The sequence below is a fragment of the Phaseolus vulgaris genome, chromosome 5 (genome assembly GCF_000499845.2).
Source record: "Phaseolus vulgaris cultivar G19833 chromosome 5, P. vulgaris v2.0, whole genome shotgun sequence".
Lineage (NCBI taxonomy): Eukaryota > Viridiplantae > Streptophyta > Magnoliopsida > Fabales > Fabaceae > Phaseolus > Phaseolus vulgaris.
The window spans coordinates 21,282,915-21,306,781 of NC_023755.2; the positions used below are offsets into that span (position 1 = coordinate 21,282,915).

General features: G+C 36.5%; 1 protein-coding gene across 7 annotated transcripts; it reads right to left on the reverse strand.

Moving 5' to 3' along the window:
- Positions 1-256: 256 nt before the first annotated feature.
- On the reverse strand, positions 257-20,961 carry LOC137835280 (histone acetyltransferase HAC1-like). Of its 7 annotated transcripts, none has more exons than XM_068643717.1 (17): positions 20,819-20,961; positions 19,917-20,193; positions 18,845-18,959; positions 18,317-18,611; positions 17,744-18,187; positions 15,239-17,031; positions 14,186-14,482; positions 13,831-14,109; positions 11,947-12,075; positions 11,655-11,855; positions 11,353-11,495; positions 10,928-11,240; positions 10,580-10,719; positions 2,652-2,730; positions 1,547-1,939; positions 916-1,133; positions 257-832 (listed from the first exon to the last, which is right to left on the reverse strand). In XM_068643717.1, exons 2-17 carry the CDS (start codon positions 20,096-20,098, stop codon positions 718-720), a joined length of 5,136 nt encoding a protein of 1,711 aa, XP_068499818.1. In that variant the 5' UTR covers positions 20,099-20,193; positions 20,819-20,961; the 3' UTR covers positions 257-717. The 7 variants fall into 7 exon arrangements, with proteins under 7 accessions (XP_068499818.1, XP_068499816.1, XP_068499820.1 ...); XM_068643715.1 differs by having other exon boundaries at positions 17,744-18,238; positions 20,819-20,952; XM_068643719.1 differs by having other exon boundaries at positions 17,744-18,215; positions 20,819-20,901.
- Positions 20,962-23,867: the final 2,906 nt, after the last annotated feature.

Genomic DNA, 23,867 nt, shown 5'->3' on the forward strand with positions numbered 1-23,867 from the left:
TTATCCTGCTACAATACTAGTTTAAGAAATATTGAAAATCATTTTGGATTTTTCCCACTTTGATAAAAGCCCTAGTCTGTTATTGTGCATCGATTGAAATGCATTTGTTTTAATACTCAATGGACAATAAACTAGGATTGAAATCGATTTTATTTTTAAAATGGCATAATGTATGCATGAGACATCTTGATAGAATTATCTTGCCATGTAACCCATTTCCAAACCCTAAATCTCATAAGAGAACAGATGCTATGAATTTCTGTAACTAATTGATTCTTTCATCTTTAAATTAAAAACAGAGCAGACAGAAAGTGTCAATCTTTACGAAGACAAAATGCGAGTTCAATCCCCCGCCCGCAAAAACAACGTAAAATACTTTTGACGAATTAATGATATAGGACATTTGACACAGAATGAGCATTGGAGATGATAGGAGAAGCTGGCAATATCAAAGAATCATGAAATCGACCGCATACAATGGTTATACCCAGCTGGACCAGGTTAGTCAAAGGCATTACTAGTGGGCTCAGCTGAATGATCCTCATGGGGTCAATCACATCATGCATATAGACAAGCAAATCTCCGAGAGGCTATATCTTCGAGTCATACAAACCATCTTCGCACAGCTGGTCAGAATACGGTTTCCAGCAGTCAATATTTGTCAGAAGCATTTTCCAAAACATCCCACATGTACATATGCCCAAAAATAAGAAATGCTCATCCAGAATTGTTTGCAACTTCTGCAGCTCTCTGCCTCATCATCTCCATTACAGCTGCTCTTCGCCGTGAATCAGACTGTTGCTGCAACCTCCTCAAGTGTTCTTTTAAATCTCTGATTTCACCAAAAAGAAAAATGTTTTACAAGCAAAACATATGAACAGTGACTACAGAAATTGCAATGCTTGACCCACCAACCTGCAACGTGGTACATGGCATTCAGATTCCTTGCATGCACGAGCATGTAGTTGAAGCAAATACCACATTTTCTTACATAGAACGCAACCTCCGGAGGCACGTGTTTTGCAATGCATTCCATGACGGAAAAGCCCCTTCACCTTGCGACAATTTGGATATTGGCAATGGGGAGAACGACATTGAGATGCATGCACAAGAAGATCAAGCATTTTTCGCAACTGTAAATTATGAAATCCATTCACATCAGACCTTATGAAGAGAAGAGCAATATCGTCACTGAGAAAGGTGAATCGGTGCATAAAACATGAATTCTATAGCAATTGAAGTATTATCCCATGTAAATAACACAACGTAACCAAACAAAGTTAACCACGGAAGCTGACTGCCTAGTGGTCATACAGCCTTCGTTGCGGCTGCTGTTATCATTGATAGTAACCAAATAAACACTCCAACAACATGTATGGTCTACATATACATAAAATTCAAGAAAAATTCATAATTCTCACGCTCCTCTTAATACTCAAATTTAGGCTAGACACGATGACTTCCTTATTTGAAGTTCAATATAACCAATTAATAAACATGCACATTAAAATAACACGTATAGGATCAAATATAATCTCGTTCAAACCTGTAATACTCGAACTTGTCTAGCTTCCTTGTTCTGATCATCACGATCTGCCATTGATGGATTGTTTGTCAATTTATGAGGATGATCAGTGCCACCATCCTTTTGATAGCAAGCATTGCACACATCATATTCAGGGCAGACTTCACAACGCCAACCTTGACCTGTTTCTATGTCAAGACGGCAAATATTACATGTAGTAACAAATGCAGGAGCAGTTGGATTATGAAGATGATACAGAACCATCATAGAGGAATGCTTGGCCCGCCTTAGAGTATCATATTGATAATGATTTCCCTGGCAGAGACTCAGAAATGCCTGCCTAGTGTCAAAGAATTCACTCTCAAGAATCTCATCTTTGTCCTTTGTATCAGCAGGTACATCAATAATTTCTACCTGCAAAGGACATACAGGGTTTGAAAATTTCCAAATTCATTTTATTTCTAAATTGTAAGCCATCAAAAGAAAATATGACATCAAATTTCAAGCTCCATAATTTTGACTTGCTAGTTATTCTGAAACCAGGGTGATTCAAGCCAAGTTATGAGGTTACCAGATTTTTAATAATTCAAGAAACAAAGAAGACATGTCAACATACATTTAAAAATATTCTATATAAACACTATTTGTTACGAGACTTTGATTATTAGAGAGTTAGTCATTTGGGGAAGTTGCCTACGAATAAGAAAAAGGGTTGATAGTATCTTGTGATTTGAAAGGGAATTAGGATAGCTGTAGGAGAGTCCAGGCCTCTTCAAGTCCCGGAAATCATTTTTACACTTTTCAGTTGATAAAGGTTTTTTCTCACTATAATTCTATAAAAATAGTTGTGTGTAATTTGCCTTATTATTCAAAGGCATCGGAACTGAATTTCAAATGTATTAGCTCATAACTTCTTTAAACGGGTTATACACCCTGGATACATGACTAAGCATGTCATATATGTAATGTATTGGTTGCATTGTGACATCGATATCCTTAACATTGTCGGGGTATGTAAGATTCATAACTGCCAAATGCTAACAATTTTTCACAGCTATACAGGTAAAAAAACTGGTGCAAAATCAATCACTTTACATGTGAACATTAAAAATGCGTTCTTACTCACAGGATAAAGGGTGTGTTTCTCCCTCTGGTTAATAGGATGTCGTTCTCTTTCTTCACGCTTGAGTTCTGCTTCATAACACCTAAGAGAACACTGTTATCAATATACAGAATATCTTTGAATATAAAAGGAAAAAGACAGTGTTTGTGACAGGTAGAAATACCAGAAAAGAAGAAAAATCATAAAAATAATGCCAATAATGAATACTGAATACTGAATGTAACTTTATGAAGTGTAACGCAAATGAGACAATGTATTACGTTCTAAAAGAGAAAGAATAGGATTCACACTATGAACACAGAAGGGAATGATAACCCTTTCTTGAACTATTATTCCAGCACCTTATTAGAACACACAAACACTCACAAAGGAAATCAATTCCTTTCACACAGGTAATACTCCTGCCAAAACAACAAGCACATTTCTATAATACACCTTCCAAACTTTCTCCTTATCTTCTTACCTAACATTACTCCCCTCTACTGAGACAACCTTGTCCTCAAGGTTGAAATCTGGAAATTGGTCCTTGATGGTTGCAACATCCTCCCATGTAGGAGTATCAATTCCACCTTCATTCCACCTTATTAAGACTTGCTTTCCGGAGACCGTGGACAACACTTGGATATATGTAATAAACCCTAAACCTCTCTTATCTTGGAGTCTATTCACCTTCCAAGTGCGCGTGAAACATCTCCCTAGCTTCAACCACATAAGTTCTTCCTATCATTCATCTTCTAGTTCCATTTCCATTCCATTCAATTCCTAAATATGATGTGTTGTTTTGTTCTTCATTTTAATCGGTTCATATGTCTTCCTTGTTCATTCTAATCAGTTTAAATGTTTTGTTTGCTGTTTTAATTGGTTAATTTGTTCTTGTTCTTGTGTTCATGTTTCCGCACCATGTTTAGCATTCATTCATCACCTATACTTGTTTTTCCTCTGATCTTTGGAAATGAACCTTCACATCTACTTAACACTTGTTAAGTTAATGTCCAGTGGGAATTTTCCTTAGATTTCTCACCTTAATTGCTTAAGAATTCAGATCCTAATTCTAAAAAGTGTCACCTAATGAATCAACCTAAAATCAACTCACATCATAATCCCTCATCTTCCATGCAAATGATCACTCACATTCTTTTCAGGACATCGATGTCCTGGAATCCCTGTTTCTAGATCCCTCTCATGCAACTGCTGTGCGAACATGTCGGTTGAGCTGAACAACTCCTTCCTTGCATTGCTAGCCAAGTTGACGAGACTTGCCCACTAGTTCCCTTGTACATCTCCATGTGGGTTGTTATTCTTGTCCCTCCTTGATAACGCAAATACGAGGAGCTATTCCTATACACATTACTGCCCCTTTTTCTTCCCTGAAGGTCTCTTCCACATCCAACGCAATCTCCATAGCCCTCATCTATTCCTTGGAATCATGGGGCCTAATTTGGTTACGAATCTTGGATTGTAACTCTGGAAAGAAATATTGTTCATCTACTGTCTGCGGAGCCTGCGACACAAATAACTCAAACTCTTGGATCTAATCATCAACCTTTCCACTTTGTTTAATCTTTGCCAATTTTTCAAATACTGAACTTCATTCCCTTCCACCGAACCTCCGATTTAACGCCACCGAAAACTCTTCCAAGAAGGATTCTTGTAATTCTTCTGCCAAAAATTGAACCAATGGATAGCACTACCTTCAATACAAATGAAAGCCAATCTGAACCTCTCTGTTGTTGAGACATTTTGCACCTCAAAAAAATTCCACTCTAGACAACCATCCCATTGGATCCATCCCCTCAAATACCAGTAGTTCCACCCTTCTAGTCCAAGGTTTAAGCTCTCCTTTGTCCTCCACATCCGATTTGTTGCCTTGTCTCGATCGTTCTTCCTTCTTTTCCTCTTCGTTCACCAAGCTTTCTCCTCCCTTTGACATCCTGTCACCTTTCTTGATATCCTGTAATATTTCTTTAATTTTTTTCAAGTCTAACATGCTTTCCTTCAAACCTGTGATATATGCTCTTCCACAATCACTCTTCCTTGTTCGCTAGTCAATTTCTCCACAACACTCATCCTCTCTTCCATATTCTCTCCCACACCCTTCGGATTCGACAAGTCGGACCAAAATTGTTACGTTCTAAAAGAGAAAGAATAGGATTCATACTATGCACACAAAGGGAATGATCACCCTTTCTTGAACTATTATTCCAGCACCTTATCAAAACACACAAAGGAAATCAATTCCTTTCACACAGGTAATACTCATGTCAAAACAATAAACACACTAAAAAGAACCCATTATCCTACCAGGTTGGTCTTTAAAGACCAACCGTAACCAACAAAACTACCCGAACAACCCACTTATTCATTATTTATAAATCTTCTATAATATACCTTCCAAACTTGCTCCTTATCTTCTTGCCTAACATATTGTCACCGGCCTTTTCAATATTTTCCAAAAAAGGAACTAAAACAATGACATAGAAATCATAAAATCCTCTAAGAAAACAATGATGAATTTACAAAGGTGAAAGATGATAAGTTGACTGTAGATAGTGGTAGGATACGAATAAAAAGGGCCAAATGCAAGTAGAGAAATTAGTATTAATATAAAATAACAAACAAAACAGCATAAAGAGAAAGAAACTTGGTCATGACTTCAAATACAAATGTTTTTTTATTGTGTTTAACTGAGTTCAATGTATCTAAGGCCTAGGTTGTCAATAGCAGCACATCATGGCACTATAGTGCAAAGCATTGTGTGGAGTGACCAAGGGTCGTTACATTGAGAACATTGTCTCAATCCAGTGTTGCAGCCACTATCCAAGAAAGTAGAGAGTGCACAATCATAGAATAGGATTTGCAGGTGCTAGGCGCCACATCAATTTAAACTGAAAATCCAAAATACGCTTATTATTTGGTTATTGGGTAATTTAGGGATTTTAACACTCAACTTCACCAAGAAAAGACCTCTATTCATTTTTTCATGTAGAGAAAAATGGTATACATTTATGTAATATATCCTCTTGTTTTTTTATTAGCATAACTAAGGATCATATATACATATAAAGCCTTACACAAGGATTGAACCAAGGCCATATACAAAATATATAAATAAATCTCCCCTACAAATTGGAGCACATAAATCATATGCATTAAGCTTGTTACATATATAATCAATCCTAAGGCCCCATAATTGTTTAGTGAAGATATATCTCATAATTGATCATGGGAATTAACAAATTGAATGGTAATGTATCCAAATAAAATATTTTCTCAGATGAAGTGACGATCTATCTTAAGATGTGTTCCTCTCGTGAAATACTAGATTTTAGGCAATATGAAGAGCATCTTAGTTATCACAAATGAGAGACATTAGTGTAACTTCCCCAAATCTCAATTTATTAGATCTTGCCACTACATTTGCTTCTTACTATTTAAGCCAAATAAGTTCACAAGATGCAAAAGTCATCCCTCTATTTGCTTTTGCATTAGATCTTGCCACTACATTTTGCTTCTTACTTTTCCAAGATATCAAGTTGTTACCAATAAAAACACAATAGCTAAAAGTGGATTTCAAGATCTTTTGTTTGAAAATGATGACAAAAGTGTTATCTTAGGTGTGAGAGGCCATGGTGGTTTACATCTAAGAACGATATCATTAACATACATTATCAAGTAGGTAAACCACAAAATTGAATGATGATCAAACAAAGAATGGTCAACTTCACTTTGAGTCATACCAAACTATTGGACTACTGATACAATCCAACTCGACAAGGAAATGACTAAGGACACCACAGACACTTCGCAGCTAGGTCAATCATATCAACATACAAGATCAGGCCCCACCAAACCTTAGAAGAGCCTTATCAGAAGAAGAACCAAACATGGACTGGAATATCAGTTGTTCTTCCATCTAGTCTTTTTACAAAACAAGTTTAAATAAATAAATTGGGTTCACTTTGGGGTGCAATTAGAAGAATAAGCTAGAATAAGGTGTACTTAGTATAATATTGGGCTTGTGCCAAACCCACCAAAAACCTAACTTCTAGAAACCCTTTCCAAAATCGCCCCTAAACCTAGTTTCTAGAAGATGTAGGCTAGTTTGGGAGGCACTCCACTTTGACCTACCTTCTAGAAGGTTTCTCACAAATGATGCCCCTACCCCTCTCACTCTTGCTCTCCAAGTCAGTCTCTCCTATATAAAGGGTGTCTTGTCTCATGTATTTGACATGTTGAAATTAGAAAAGAAACTTTGTCAGAGTGTTTTAGTGAGTCTTGAGTGCTCTCTAAATTTGGGTCTTATCTTGAGTGTAGTGCACTTCAAGTGGCGACTCTGCACCACTCATCTTGGAACTCCCTCACCTTCCAAGTAGCGTGAGTCATCCCCTCCACTCCATAAGCTTCTTTCACTTTTTCTCTTTTCCTTCCATTCATTTGCGCCTTCCTTTTCATTCATGTTCTTTAATTCCTCTTTTACTTTCGACCATCATCTTATCATGTCTATCTTATTTTGTTCTTAAATTTCGCACCTCATCATCATCACTCTATAATTTGTTTTTCTCTTTGCTCTCTAGAAGAGAACCTTCACACTTACTTAACCATTTGGTTAAGTTTGTGTCTAGTGGCAATCTTCTTTGAGCTTAGGACCATATTCTACTTAAAACCATAAACAAAGTGCAACCTCTAAAATGTGCAATCCTAAAATCAACTCACATCAACTACTAACTGAATCTACCAAACCATGCCTTAGGGAGACTACGTAAGACCTTATAAATATTTGCAGAGACAAGTTGCTAAGCTAGAAGACACCCCTTGAGAAATAAACCAAAGTGGTTGTTCCATATATACTTCCTTTGACAAATAATCATATAGGAATGCATTTTTAACATTCAACTGGTTAAGAATAATCTATTAAAGGTCGCCTTGGTGAATGGAAAGAACATTTCATCATAGTTTTAATTGGAATATCTTACTATAACATTTGTCTACCACACAAGCTCTGAGTTGATCAGTAACGCCATTAGAGCCAACTTTGTTAGTTAAAACTCATGGACAACCAACAATTGATTTCCCAGGAGACAAAGGAAGAAGATCCCAAGTGCCATTGTTCTAAAGAGCATGCAATTCGTCAAGCATCACTTGTCTCCAACCAGAGTGAGCTAAGGCATCACCTGCAGTTTTAGGATTAGACACTGAGGAAATGGAAGAGGAACAAGTGTAATGGAGAGAAGAAAAACAATGCTAGCTCAGAGTAACATAATGTTAGAAAGGATTACAAGTGGACTGTGTACCTTTAGAAAGGGCAATAGGAAGATCATGCTCAGAAGGCAGAACAAAAGGAGCGAAGGAGGTGGCATCAAAGTAGAGATTGGGGAAGTGTCAAAAGGGAGCGTGAGAAACACTTATACCTTTTTTGAGATTTAGTTAGCCTAAGAAGACACACTTATAAGACCTAGCCGACAATTTATCAAGGCTAGGACTGAGAGTGTGAACAAGACAGATGGACCCTAAGATACCAGGAGTTAAAGGGTAGAGAGATTGATGAGGGAACAAAATAAGTGAGGTATTTGGTTGTTGAGTGTTGGAGATCCTACATCAACAATAGATTAAGCCAATATACAATATATAAGTAGGAGCAAACTTCACATTAAGTCAGTTTTGTGAAGATGAGTTAGACTTAAACTCACCTTCTAATATGGTATCATAAGCTATCCTAGCAAAATTTGTTGGACCTATCATGCCATCCGCTATCGCTAATTTGTTCCTAATAATACATATATAATCTAGATATTCTTGATTTTAGGATCAACTACTTATTTCTATAATTATAACACTTCCCCTTAAGTTGGAGCATGTAAGCCATAAGTGTCTAGCTAGTTACAAATATAATCAATCATTGATCCCCTTAGAGATTTGGTGAATATGTCTCCAAACTCTAGTTTTTCTCTTATTAAATCAATCAATCTTAATACATTTGGTCCTCTTATGAAATATAAGATTAGAGACATTGTGTAATGCAGCCTCGTTGCCACATACAAGGTGCATTTGAGAACTTTCTTCAAATTTAAGCTCTTTGAGGAGTTGTTTTAGCCATATGAGCTCACAATTGGCTAATGTTATTGCCTTGTATTTTGCATTTGCAGCTGCCAGACGATTTTGTTTTTTACTTTACCATGATATTAAATTATCTCAAACAAGAACACAATACCCTAAAGTGCAGCTTCTAAAACTTGGTGATCCTGCCCAGTCAACTTCAGAGTACCCAACAATTTGAGTATTTCCCTTGTCTTCACAAATGAGGCCTTTCCCAGAGCCTTCTTAATATATTTTAGGATTCATACGACTGCATCCCAATGGTCTTGACATAGGGAATTTAGAAATTGACTTACTATGCTCATTGCAAAGGCTATGTCAAGACGAGTCATAGCAAGGTAATTTAGCTTGCCAACTAACGTGTTGTATCTCTCAGGATCAGAATAAGGTTCTTCTTGATCAGGTACAAGTTTGACACTTGGATCCATTGGTGTGTCTACAGTCTTAGCAGTAACCATCCTTGTTACTTCTATAGATGTCAAGAGCATATTTTCTTTGACATAAAAGCAAACCATCCTTGGATTGTGCCACTTCTATAAAAGGGAAATGCCTTAGGTGTCCAAAATCTTTTACTTGGAACTTTTGAGCAAGATATTGTTTTAGTTGTACAATACCCTCCTTATCACTTCTTGTGATAACAATGTCGCCGCAGATACAATGAGATAGTTACATTCTTGGGAAGAATGATGATAGAACAACGAATGATTAGCATCACTTGTATCATTCCAAACTGCTAGATGACAATTCGAAAATGCCCAAACCATGCATGGGGTGTTTGTTAGAGGCCATATAGGGACCTATATTAGATTACTCAACCTGAGTGACAAATCTGTGAGGTTGCTCTAGTGTTAGATGGAATTTCATTTAAAATACAATAAAAAGTTTCAAAGCTATGGTTGAGCCTATTGGAAACTATGTTTGTCAAGCAAACAACCAAATGAAAGGTTGTCACTCTAATGGTTTATGTCATGACATTATCCTCACAGGGGATGACTTATTAGCACCAACACCTTTATAAAATAGTGTTTTGATGTTTCCAACACTTTTTGGACATGACACTTGCTTGAAATGCCTTCAACATTCCTCAACTGTTTCACATTAAAATAATAATTTTTTTTTCAACTTTGACACATCTTGATTCTTCAATATGACTTGAGCATGACCAAAAAACACCTAGTTTTGGCTAAACACTTCCTTGACACTAATATCATAAAAAAGTAAAAATAAGTTATAACAAAACAATTTATAAATAACCTAAGGCACACAACACTTTTTAGGTTTATTTCATAAGACTTAATGAGTTATTTTAACTATTACGAGATGTTTCTCAAAATTCTATTGATAGCATTAGAGATAAATAAATTAAGAAGTTCACTATCAAGAAAATTTCAGATAGAATTTGGAGTTAAGGTATTTTCATGGAATGGAAGTGGCTAAGTGAAAAAAGGGAATTGTACTCTCCCAAAGAAATATTTAAATTTTTAAATGTACTAGCTAATACATTTGTTTTTTAAATATATTTTAGAGATGTTATGATCCCTAGTGCCTATGTTTTATGTTCTTGCAACCCTCCTCCTTGTGCTAAGTAGGATCTTGGTCTTGACAGAATTGGTTAGTAGGTTTAGTTGAGTTCAATGTACCTAAGGAAGTAGTATATTTTATATGTTTTATTGGTCTCCTGAAAATAGTAATAATAGTTATGATCTTCACAAATTCAGAAAAAAAAAACATTTTTCTCTCTTCTCAAGAACAAAAATAAATAAAGTATGATAATACATTTTTGGCATATTTATATTGTCATACTAAATAACAAAACAAGTTTATCAAAGAATCCTTACTTGTCACAAATCTGAAAATTCTTGCATTGCCTGCAAACCCAACGGTTGCCTGACACCATTAGAATACAACAATGACTGCATGCATGCTGCAAATGAACCATGATAAAATCTTCCTTCATTGGGGAAATGGTTTCACCGAGCTGGAGACGGATCAAAGTTTTACATTAAAGAAATTATTAATTACACAAAAGAAAACCTATAAATGTCAAATTCAAAAGCAAGGAGAAGATATAATTATTTGAAGGTATATAACATAGGCAACAAAATCAAAATCATGATAAGCAATGGACTTAATTTGCTGAAAAGAACAAATGAAGAATAATATATTCAATTAAAATGGCAAATTACTTTGTGCATTAGGAGAAGATCTTTTGTGGCATTTCCAGAAAGATCTGACTGACCAGATGCTTTTAAAGCCCTTTTTGTTATAGTCTTCTTAGTTGTTCCTTTCTTATTTTGTTTTCTTCCATCTTCCTCTTGGCGAAGCTGATAAATCAAATCCTCGGCAGCCCCAGGCCAATAGTCACCATCAAAATATGGGAGCCTTGCAGCTGTAACCTTAGCCCTACATTCACCAGAAGACACAAAGAAGTGGTCGTACAAGTTGGTGAGATCAACCACAATATTCTCCTTGGAAGCTTTTCTTAACATAGCAAGGTACCTGTAGAAATATATTATGAAACAAATTAGAGATAGAGATGAATACCTTCTGCATTATGTACATGTAAAACGAGGCTACTTTACTTTCTAATTTGTCAAGATTTAAAACTTACCATTCCCTAAGCTTATCAGATTTTGGTGTTTTCTGAATTTCCGGATGACAATATAAAATATAATCTTCACCCTTCAGTGGAGGACAAGCCCAAATGTAGCAGCTAGTAAAACCACGTTTCTTGCAATACTCAAGGTATCCAATCTAAACGAAAATCATAATGAAAACTACTCAAATATTTATATAGCATAGAAATTACAAGAAGAAAATAAATCAGAACTTGAATGTATCCAAGAAAGGGTTCCACAAGGCTGTATAGCGGATCTCCCTACACAAGGACAAGGAATTCGCACTAAAGGTTACCAGAATTTCATGATAAACAAATGTTCGAAGAGCTTCTCCAGTTACTGCTTTAACCTCAGGCCTAAAATACTTAACAGAGTCCAAATATGAAAGATAAACCCGGCGCTGATTTGGAAATTTACTTTCAGATCCAAACTCTTGAACATACATGCCAAAGAGGCAAACTTCAACCCCTTCAATCTTCTGAAACAACAAAACTACCTGAAATGGAAACCAAATGTCATCAAAATTCACATGATTAATAGCAACTTGATTACCAACATAACTAGCTATGAAGCAGTTTTCCCCTTACTTTCGATTTGTATGGGAATTCTGTTGGGTAATTTTCTTCCTGAAAAATCTCCAAAAACCGCTGTTTAACTTCTAACTTCTTGTCAACAGATGACACAACCCTTATAACAAGAGATTCAGCTCCAGGCACCTGGAAACATCAATTAAAACATACTCATATAAATCCGGTATAAACACACACCAAAACAGAATTCTATCTGCAAAAAAACAGTTAGGAGTCATCAAGCTCCAATAAAAATATGCCACCAATATAAAACACACTAACACACAGAATGACAAGAATATGCATATAAAAAAAATAAATGATCAAATTATAAGCTCAACACTCCAATCAAATAAAATTTGGATGGAAGCATAGAATACAGATAACTGATAAATGAAACTTTATGATTATTAGTAAGACAAGGGTTGACTATCTAAACAATTGTTCCTTGGTCAACAATTAGTTTTAACCATAACATTGATCTAATAATTATTGGATTCTCCCCATGAAATATTTGTCCCTTCCCCCAATCTCACTGGCCACCATTCACTGCTGCTGGAGGCAATTTCTGCGGCAGCAGTAAGCTTTTTTCCCTTTCCTTTGGCATCCCATCTACAAACACAAAACATGCTGACAACCACCACCCTCAACAGCCATGCCACCCACATTGCAACAGATTCAAATGCCATCGGACAGCGAACCAGCCCCCGCAGCACCACAGTTGCAATATTATTATAGTATAAACGCACTCAAGGCTGAGGAGGCATCAGTCCTGAACTAAAAGCTCTCTGTATTTGATAATCCAATGAGGTCAAACAAAAACAAAAGACATTTGTATAAATAAAAAAATGATAAAATTAAAAGCCATAATATAGTGTATTCAATTTAATTGGCCAAAATCCAAAGAGCTCAGAAACTGAATTAGGGAGAAGGAAACAACAAAGTGCCATGATCAGCGAATAAGGAACTTAGTGAAGGGGAAAGTACTCCAGAAGAAAGGCTTTCTGTCTAGCATTGCAATGAGGAGACTAACATCATCTACAGTGAGAAAGAGGCCAACGTTGGATTACACCGTGTTGAATGCACATCATGTTGTCAGGAATGTGCCTAAAGCATCACACCAGATGCAGTGGGGCATCTCCAGAGGCATGGAGATGTCACTAGAAGCAGTGAAGATATTGCTCAAAAAAGAGGAGATTAAAAAAGAAAAGGTTCGATGCAGAGGATGTATAATAACACTGTAGATTATTCCCAGTGTTACAAATAATGGTTCTTGGTGGACCAACTATAGGGTGGTCCACCCTAGAATTACTCTTATGACTATAATAAATAATCTGAACCATTACCTGGTGACAATAGAAGAAAAAAGTAACATTCAGTGACATCAGTACTTTAAGTGAAGAAACTTCAGTATGCATTTTGGTTTTAGTTTGTAACTACTAGATGATAATCATCATTTCCAATCAAATATAAGAAAATGGTAACCTTGGAAAGTGAACCTTAAGTCTAACTTAATTTTCCTGAACAGACTTTTTTAAGGTAAGATTTGCAACCATTTATATACTAATTTGGTCATATCTCTAGCTAGTGTGAGATTACCAACGGTAACTATCAAGTTTTAACTCCTCTAAAAGGTAAAGCCATTAGGTGAAGGTTTGTGAATGGCAAAAACCACTGCAATAGTCCATTGGGCTTGAAGCATTGATAATGACAAAGCCCAAGCTACCTTGTGTTGAAATTCAATACTTTTTAGGAAAGGTCACATTAATAGAGCTCTAGCCTATTTAATCATATATACTTATACCATGCCGAGAGTCAACTTTATTGTAAATTTCTCAAGTCATTATTAGACAAGCTCATGAATGATTCTCTACATATGCAATATACAAAGAAGGGAATCACCTCATCATAATTTTTCCCTTGAAGTCGGGCCCTCTCTTGTCTCTCATGCTTTAGTCTCCTAAATAATCGTTGCTCTATTTGATCACTGAGAATTGTTCTGGGCAAATCCTTGGCTCCAAGAACAGCATTTTGGGGTAAGGGCTTGCGCTCACCTCTTTCTACTTCTTGAATATAGCAGTTAGGGCAAGTGTATTCAGCTTGTCCACTATCATTTCTTCGACCATTAAATAAGGCACAAATTTGATGTTGCCATGCTTCACATTTATCACATTGAACCCACTGCAGATAAAGTAGATGGTTAATAGTACAAAATAAACTGCCAATTGATGAATAAAATAAGACATATGATACGAACCCATTCCTCTGTTTCCTCATCATTTTTCTTCTTCTCTAACCTTGACTTAGGAAAAGAAGTCCCATCAACGACAATGGTGTCTCCACGAGGCTCATTGTAGCACGGAATACAAAAATAATGTCGTGTATCACCCGTACCCATTGTATAATACATATTATTGCGTTTAATCCGAACACCACATGTTGTGCAATAAATAGGGGGTGGTTCAAAAGTTAATTTCTCTACTGCACACAACTGACAGGAGTTCTCACTCATTGAATGCTCCATTGCTTGATTCTTCTCTGCCTTCGATTTGCTCTGGCACAACAAAATAGATGCATCACGGTAAAAATAAGGATATCCAATAAGAATGAGATAAAGCAACTGAAGAAGTAAAAAAAGCACTATATAATTCTTAGGCAAACCTTGAAAAAGTTATTTGTGACATTTAGGAAAACTAACATATCCTACCATTTTTTGAATAATTAGGATGACGGGATTTTGTTTTTCAACTAGTTTGTGAGTATTTAACTCAATAAATTCCCTAAACATCTAGAGGAAAATATAAAAGTTATCAGTCTGGATTTTTACATGTAAAATATATGCATCACAAAGATAATGAGAAGCTAAGATGAAAATAAAGCTGATTGCAATAAGTAAACTAAGCCTCTAGAAGAACCTTAGGAAATTACATCTTCATAAACTTGATAAAATGAGGGGAAAGATTCAAAACACGAAACAAATTATAGAGATATCGTATTATATGCATAAAAAATCAAAGTTCAGTAGATCAAAGATTGCATAAGTATCTAGATGAGATAATGATAACTAGGAACTCAAGTTCTGCATATGAATGATAAGCATAGTTCACGATTTCCATTTGATGCATTTAGTCACTTAGAGGATTTCAAGGAATCATGGGCTAGGAGTTTTTTTAAACCAGGGTTGGGGGTTTGTGTACGAAATTCAAGCGTTTCTAAATTAGAACAGATATTATTCATGCTGTCATTAAATTAATGGCTATAAAGTAATTTTTCTATTGAAAAAAGATTACACCAGAATAAATAGTCTTACTTGGCCAACCCATTGCCTGAGGCCAGTGATATGTTCCCTGACTTGCTCAGGAGTAAACAGCTCAGTCAATGAGACCCCCTTTATTTTTGGCTTACCAGACTTGGTTCCAGCTCCAGGTTCAGATGGCTGGGTCACATTTTCTTGCTTATCCTGACCACTTTCTTTCTCAGTTTTCATATTCTCCGGCCTAACTATATTAGCTGGCTCATTGTATGTGACAGGCTTACCTGTGGGCCTTTTATCATGTGCATTATCCTCCTCCATTCTTGTCTCACTGAGATTTTCATGCACTGAATGCACCAGAACTTCTGCTTTAACTTCATTAAGCTCAGATTTAATTGATACAGACATATCCCCACAAGAATAGGATGCGCAATGAGTATCCTTCGAATCTCTTAATTCACAGTTTGGAAGAGCAGATAAAGCAGCATTATCATATTCAGGATTAATGGACTTGGTGTATTGCTCAGTTTTCATACGCTTTGGAGCTGGTAGGTCTTCTGAAGTTTCAGCCACTGGTTGAGACTTGGAGATAAATCTAGGTGATGGTCCCACCACATTAAAGGTTTCGCAGGATCCATTTAAAGCAATTGGCAAACACGGTTCAGGATCTGACTGAATTTGGGGCTTACGTTGAAATGCATGCCGATACTTTTTTACTAAAACGCAAACAGGGCAATACAGATTCCTGCATTTTATGAAATGACGAAGCAATTTCCTGGTATGATGGCAACGAGGATATGGACAATGAGATATAATGCATCCATCTACGTGATCACATAACTTCTGCATAATTGAACAATGGCGTTCTTGGCATCGCCCTTCTGGTGCAGAACAGTGTCGAGCATGAAATAAAAATAAAAGCCACTTCTGTTGATTTCTGTGTTCCTTCTCTTTAGAACTGCTTGGGTCTAGCAGCTCAACTGAGCTTCTAGAGGCAACAGCTTGACCAATAATAGATCCATCTAATGGTAAATTACTGCAATGAGCTTCATCTTGCCTTGGTATTCTTTGATGAAAATCAATGGGAAGACGCTGTTCATGTGACATACCCTTAGGAACATCGTTTTCATCTTGTGATTGAGGCCACTGATTTTTAAGCATGGATTTGGATTGTGACCCAACTGAAACACAGTTAAAATTATTTTGAGACTCTGAAACCAATTGATAAGGATGCAACATTTGTTGAGAAATTTGAGGTGGTGATGCTGATGAGTTGTGCTCATCCAATGAAACATGCTGAGCAACCTTAGAGCGATCTTTAGAAGAAACCTGTTGGAACTGATTCTGCATTTCAGATACATGGAACTGCTCAGAAAACTGAGAATTGAGAATTTCTTTATGTGGTTCAACACCAGGCTCAGACTTTACGTGATTGTCTAGACCGGAAGAGAGTTGAGACTGAGGGAAGGCATCATTGTTGACCAAATGCTGAGGTTGCTGACTTAGCGGATTCAGCTGAAATTGCTGAGGAGCATACCAATCTGACTGGTGACATTGTTGGGGTCTTTGCTCATATTGATGTTGAGTATTTACATGGTCATTTCTTGAAGTCAGGGAAGACTGGAATTTTAAATTTTTCAACGAATTTATTGCTTGAGAGTTGTGATGAGCAGTATGATTCATACTGTGCAAATTTGAATGACCACTTATGAGTGAGCTGGAAATGGGTATTGATGGCAATTTTACAGCATTCATGTTCTGAGTGTTCAACATAGAACCAGAGGATGTCGCAGATGCATAATAGCTTCCAGAAGTAAAAGTGTCAACATTAATCAATCCATATCTGTCACCTGATAATGAGATTGTTACCCTTTGCATGAGATTCAAGACTGGTATAGAGAATAAAATACCTTTCCATCCCTCAACAAAAGGAAAAGGTGTGCACATAGACATATTACCCAACAAATAACAACAACAACCAAGCGTTTTTCCACTAGGTCAAAAACATTATATTTTTTATGTGGACTACTAATTAGGTCTATCATATCTCTTTATTTAAATATTGATTTATTTTTTATCTTTTTTCATCAGCTTTTTCTATCTTAGTAAGATTTAGATATCAGAATCCTAATTTCAGATCCTTATTTCATTAGTTAGGATAATTTTTAGATAAGGTCATATTAGTTAGGGATCCCTTTATTTTATTTTATCAATTAGGATAATTGTTAGTTATGATTCTATTATTAGGAATCTATTTACTTTAATCAATATGTACCAATAGGGTAAATGTTTGGGATATCTTTGTAACCTTTTTAAAGGGCAGGCTTGATTGAAACATAAATGATTTGAAATAATTTTCGGAAAACTTGTGCTAGTCTAGGATTCTGTCTGTCACTCGATCTGACATTAAGGTTCATAACAGTTTTATCATAAATCATGTGAAGCCAACAACAACAATATAGCTAAAAAATATTATACCACTGCAAGGAAGGGCGGGAAAGGAGGAAAAGGCCTTTGATTTCACACTCCATAAAATCAAACAAAAAGATTAAGAAATATTACCCTGCACTACTGGTTGTTGATTTTGATCAAAGAGCTGCTGTAAGTTTTTAGGGGAATTAGAGTATGCTGAAGTGTAGTCATCAGTGCCTAGTTCATTTGCAATTTGTATGCTGTTTCCAATCAAACCTAGCCCACTATTTATAGAACCATTTGGATATGCAAATGTGTTTTGCAGTAAATCAGATCTCCTTCCACCATCAATTTGACTGCCAAGGTTGTGCAATGTATGATTGTTGTGGTCACTATCTTGCAGCTTCTGGTGCCGCTGCTGCTGCTGCTGCGACTGTGCTGGCAACAGTAATGAAGAATCAACACCAGAAAAAGAACTGTTGTTACTTGAAGTTTCCATATTTGTATATGAATGATTATTGCTGACACTAAATCCTGGAGTTGGAATCATCTGACTAGTAATTCTTTGCAACCCAACCGATGCCATATTTCCTCCTGAACCAATGGAAAAACTTGTAGAAGACTGCTTGTAACCATTAGACAATCCTGCAATAAGTAGACCCAATAATGCAGGAAAAGAAAGTCAAAGTGAAAGGACTAAGGAATAAAAGCAGCCAGAATTACCATCAGATCTATTTAAGGTGCTGCCAAGCATGCCACCTGCTGGTAACATGCTTACACTATTGACAGATGGAGATGCTATACTGTTGCATCCACTGGCAGCAATCATTGAGGTATCCACAGAAGATGCCGTGATCATGGTTGAATTTGTAATATGTGACATACCAGGGGTTGGTATCATTGTAGCAATTGGAGAAGAGCTAACAATCTGAGGATGTTGGTTGTGAGTAGTCATAGATGACATTCTAAGGAAATTAGATAGGCGACTCTCTAGCGTGTCTAAGTTCATGTAGTCCTCCTAAAAGACAAATCCAAAACCATCATCAACACTAAAAATTGTAATAGTTCAGAATAGAATATAAAACCAGAGAACAGTACAAAGATCCTAAGATTAGACAAGGAAACAATGTACAGATCCCATGTTGTAACTGACAGAATAAGTATTTCCTGGATTTAAAAAGAAGAAAAGTAAATTTCAATGACATCCGGCCAAATAGTGTACAAGAAAATTAGCAAGAGGCATGGAAAAACCTTAGATATAGCAGTTTTTAACATGCCCTCTTCGAGACGTTTTGCAAGATCCTTAACCTTCCTTTTATGTGCTTCCGTAACTGGATGCTGGTACCGTTGCAATAATATATTACATCTGGAAGGTAACAAGTAACATGTGTATTGTTGTCAAGTAAAATTAGCATAAAATGTAAAAGATTGCTATAAACTAACTATTCCAGAAACTTATGTTGCTTGGTGAAAGCACAATCAGACATGCCTTCTTTGATCACTTCTCATGAAAGAATGATTTCGAAAGCTATAGAAATTTAGTAATATAAGGGAATGATTCTATATCTAAGAGCTAGTTTGATTTTAGAAGTGCTCATATTGAAAAACAATCACGTCAAAAGCATATAAAAAAGTGAAAAAGCAAGTAATATTAGTTTGAAGCTGACATGTGTAGCCTATTTTGGACGTGCTCCCAAACACAGTAAAACAGATATTATATTATCACAGTCCAATCTTATGCATATATTATACAATTTTAAGGCTAAGTAGACCGAAGATAGATGGATCCATGGGCACTTAATATAATCAATAATGGAAAGACAATAAACCAGTTCACCTAGAAAGCACCTAAACTACAAGGGCTCTAGTCAACAACTTCGATAGACTGAACTGGCTAATACAAAGTTAATCAATTAAATTATGAAAAAGACTAAACGGAATCTGTTGTAATATCTTAAAGCCTCAACACTAAGTCTTATAAGTTGGACATTAAAAAACATATCAGAATAAATAAGCTCTCAAACTCTTTAATTTCCATTTGTTTTACCATGAGGAGTATAAAGTCTTATTATGATCAAAGTCATTGAGCTCTATCAAAAACTATTTCTCTTGTCTTTTATAGATAACTTCAACAGGTTATTTCCCAATATGAACTTATGTATAAAATGTATGCCTTAGCTTTGTCTAAGAAAAATATGCATTACCCATATTAATACCCTACCCTAAAGATAAAACTACTGTTTCATGTGATTCAGCAAAGTTCACCAAATTGAATGTGTACCAAAAGTAAACTATTTACAAATACATTAAAAATAAAACTTACATTTTTTCTAGCGTAAAAGACCGAGCTCTAATAAATTCAGGGTCCATAGTTGGAAAAACACCTAAATTTGGCATCTGATGCAGGGCATTTCCATTCAATTGAATAAGGCCAGGCAATTGAGACCCTGATTGATTAGGTACCTGCCCTGATATCTTTTCTGGAAACTGTGCCTGTGATTTCATTTTCTTTATTCTTCACATTGGCTTTTCCAGCCAAATATTGCATTTCTAAAACCTGTGCCAGGATTCCACCATCAAATAGCAGTTCAGATGTATGCCTGTAGCACAAACCACGTTGTCATGGTAAGAACCAAACAAGTCCATGACTTATATGTAAATCTTGAAGGATAATAGAAAACTAAATATGATTACTTGACATAACTCACGGAACAATCCAAAAATCATACAACCAAACTGTTGCAGTATTCTCAATGTCAAAACCCGGCTTAAATAAATCAAAAAGTCAACAATTCACAAGGCCAAATTACAGAGAAGAAAGATATCTGAAATTACAAAATCTGGAAGGAAATGACTAAATATAATGAACACAAGCAACCATTATAAAATATGCTGAACTCTATCAAAAGGAAAGGCGCAGACAAAATTCCGCTACGCAAATCCCCCTCTGCTCGTGATTGATAATTGAAATATTAAAATTGGATTAAACAAAGTTAATTAACCATAATAGTTACAGTGAGTAACCACTGTAGATAGGTAGATAGTAAATCAAATCAAATAAAAACAGGCAAGGAAAAAATAAACCCTAACGTTGATGGGTTACATCGAACCTAAACGCTGGACGATAGGGTACAAACTCGTCAGAAGTTCGAAATTACTGAATAGAATCGGAAGTAGCCACAATTATCAGATGACCAAGACGACTACGATCAACGATTCTTTTACCTTAGAAAGTCGGTTACACCATTCCAAGTAAACGCACGTGCGAAATTTACCACGAACGAATAAAAACAGGGATTGAAGTATGCAAAAGCAAACTTTAGAGAACAAGTTTGCTTAAATAGGTTTCACCAGTTAATTTTTCTTTTTTTGACAAAATTCAACCTGGAAAAATATATAAATTAGAATAATCATTTTAATGATAATATTTTTAGTTTTTTTACGATATTGTTTTCATTTTAGTTTTTTTTAACTTATATCTCTTTTAATGTATTACTTTTAACTCTTCTTTCAGTTTCAATGTTTTTTAAAATTATTAATAATTAAAAATTATAGTATATGACAGCGTAAATTATTCATCATAAATATAAATATATAATATATATTTAAAGATATTTATTTATTATTAACATAAACACTCTCTTATGTTTAATATTAAAAATTAAATAAATAATATTTGTATTCATATTTATATTATTAATATAAATTAATAATTTATTTTAATAAATATAAATATACATAAAAAGACACATAATTTTTTTTTAATGTAATTATTGATATATTGTGATCTAAAAGTTTATGAAAATATACCCACGTGATTTAAACATATTCAATATAATTACTATTAAAAATATATATAGTAAATTATTATGTTAGATGTGTTACAGTCAATATAATTTTTTTAATAAAAATAAAGTTTATTATAGTATTTAAGAAATAGAAATACAGTTTATAATAAATTAAAATATTATAGTATAAATTTATACTTCATTTTAATAAATGTTGTTCCAGCCGGTTGACTCGCTTCGCCGGTTGACTCCAATGGTAGCCTTTGGCCCTTCTATCTCCGCTTGAGAATCGTATTTCCTTTATTAAGAAACTTCTCACCTGCAAAGACAAAGGGGCGTCCTAGCGGCCGTTTGCACTCCGACGCTCAAGTCAGTATTAGGACAAAGAAACACCAAGAGTGTAAATTAGCTTCAGTCTTAAAAATTGTGTATCTTGTTAGGGTTCTTGGCACCCTTTATATAGGTTGAAACTAGGTTTTACCTTTATGTTGTTACCCTTGTTTAGGGTTCCTTGGGGAACGTCCTTATGCCGCTATTTCCATAATCTTAGCGTATCTGGCACATAGAACTTCCCTTAACTGGAGTGCAACGAATAATAGAGTGACCGCTTGGGTACCAACTTGTGCACCTAATCTCTAGCGTCATCTGCTTCGTGGGTGCCCTAAGTATTCACGTGCCATGCACGCAGCTTTCCCTGGATACCCTAACCCTAATGGGCCTTATCGCCTCTCAGGATTACTCACTCGTGTCGCGCCTTCATGTGTTATACACCCCACGTGCATGGATCCTTCGTGACTTAGGCTCCCCACATATCTCATGTCTTACCTGTCAACTTAGCATAACTCTAGGGCCCACCTTACGTGGCCCACTACAACGTTCAGACCGCCGATGTCCAATCTCTTCCTCTGTTGGCGAGGTCCGATGTCGATCTCCAACATCGGGGTCTATGATATCAATGTTCGAAGACTAACCAATCCCTTGGTAGGTGCGTTTGGGGCCCACCTTACGTGGCCCCCTTTCATTACCAAGCATCGGTGTGCGATGTCAGAGGTCAGTCCCTGGGTCGATGACCGAGGACCGGTCGGGACACAAGCCCCCCAGTTTTGAGTTGTAACTTGTTCCAATGAAGAGACTAAGTGATCGTGTTGGGTGACCTACGTGGCGCTGGGTAACAGGCGTGAACAGTACACCGAAGCGACGTCTCACCATACTTTGTTAATCAGCGTACACGTGTCAAGATCAACAGCTAGGACTTGTTGGCGCTCGAACTTCTTCGTGCACTATTCAAACCCTTAAACTCTTACGCTTTCCTCACTATTTCATTACTTTCACATACGTGAACCTTCTCTTAAGCATTTCTGCGAAAAACGCTATCTCCTCTCTCTTCCAAAACTTCAAACCCTTAAACCTCAACATTCAAAGGTATGATTTTTACTCAGAGATTTTGCTTGCGATTTATGGTTCTGCTGCTTGTAACATGCTTATAACTACCTGGGATTGTTTATGATTTCTGCATTTCTCTGTGCATTCATTTTCTCTGTTTACGCTTTGAGTAGGCTTTCTAGTTTTCTCTGGTTCTGTCGAGTTACGCCACCTTCTTCCTCTAAAGTTTATCTTTTTCTTTTCTTTTTTAGCTTCCTTATCTAAGATGACCCAACAGGAACCACTCCAGCTCTTCCTTCGAGCTCTAGTTCAGTTTCGTCTCCATCCCCTGTTCCATCTTTATCGCCAATTCCCCCTCCTTCCGCTACCTTCTATAAGTCTCTGTATCACTGGGCGTCGGCTACTCTTCTAGAGGAGACTTCTACCTTTACCTCCCTTGAGAGCATAGCCGCTTATATGAAAAAACCAGATCTGTCATAAATCGCGCGTCTTTGGCAAAGACCACGACAAGTTTGTGAGGATAGTGGCTTGCCGAGAAGAAGAGTTGGTGTGTGCTGACGAATCCTCAGACCCCGAAGGCCTCTTCTGCTTCATTTACTCCACCATTTTTCGAAGGCTCGGACTTCGACTACCCTTCACCCCCTTCGAGCGAGCGCTCCTGACAGAGGTGAACGTTGCCCCCGCCCAACTACGCCGTCGGTGGATGCTTTCTTCTTCTTCTTCGAAGCAAAATGTCCTGGAAAGAAGTTGTGGGTTTGCTTCAACAGCGTTGCTGGGAGGGTGCTCCTAACGCTGTTCTAGCAATCCTACAAGGGGTTCAAGAAGAACTTCTTCAAGGTGCAAAGCAACCAGAGGATTCCCGCCCTTTTAGATGGGTTTCCCCTAAACTGGGCGGAGAAACCAAACCTCCAAAGGCCCCGGAATCTCAAGGACCTTCCCCCTCAGGAGCGGGGAGTATGTGAGTTCCTCTCTGGACTCCATACCCCATTTAGTACTTTGAAGTTGCTAAAACGTGAGTTTAGCCCCAAGAATCTTAAGAAATACATTGATACTCTTCTCTTTTCCGTCTTACCCTTGCTTGCATCAAACTTGCCTTGTCTTTG

Excerpts from the sequence above, each read along its gene's own strand:
- LOC137835280 (XM_068643715.1), bottom strand. The coding sequence starts at position 20,098 with ATGAAATCACAGGCACAGTTTCCAGAAAAGATATCAGGGCAGGTACCT. Across the intron at positions 14,110-14,185 it reads ATGAGGAAACAGAGGAATGG|TGGGTTCAATGTGATAAATG; the intron begins GTTCGTATCATA and ends CTTTATCTGCAG. Across the intron at positions 2,731-10,579 it reads AATTTTCAGATTTGTGACAA|GTGTTATGAAGCAGAACTCA; the intron begins GTAAGGATTCTT and ends GTGTTCTCTTAG.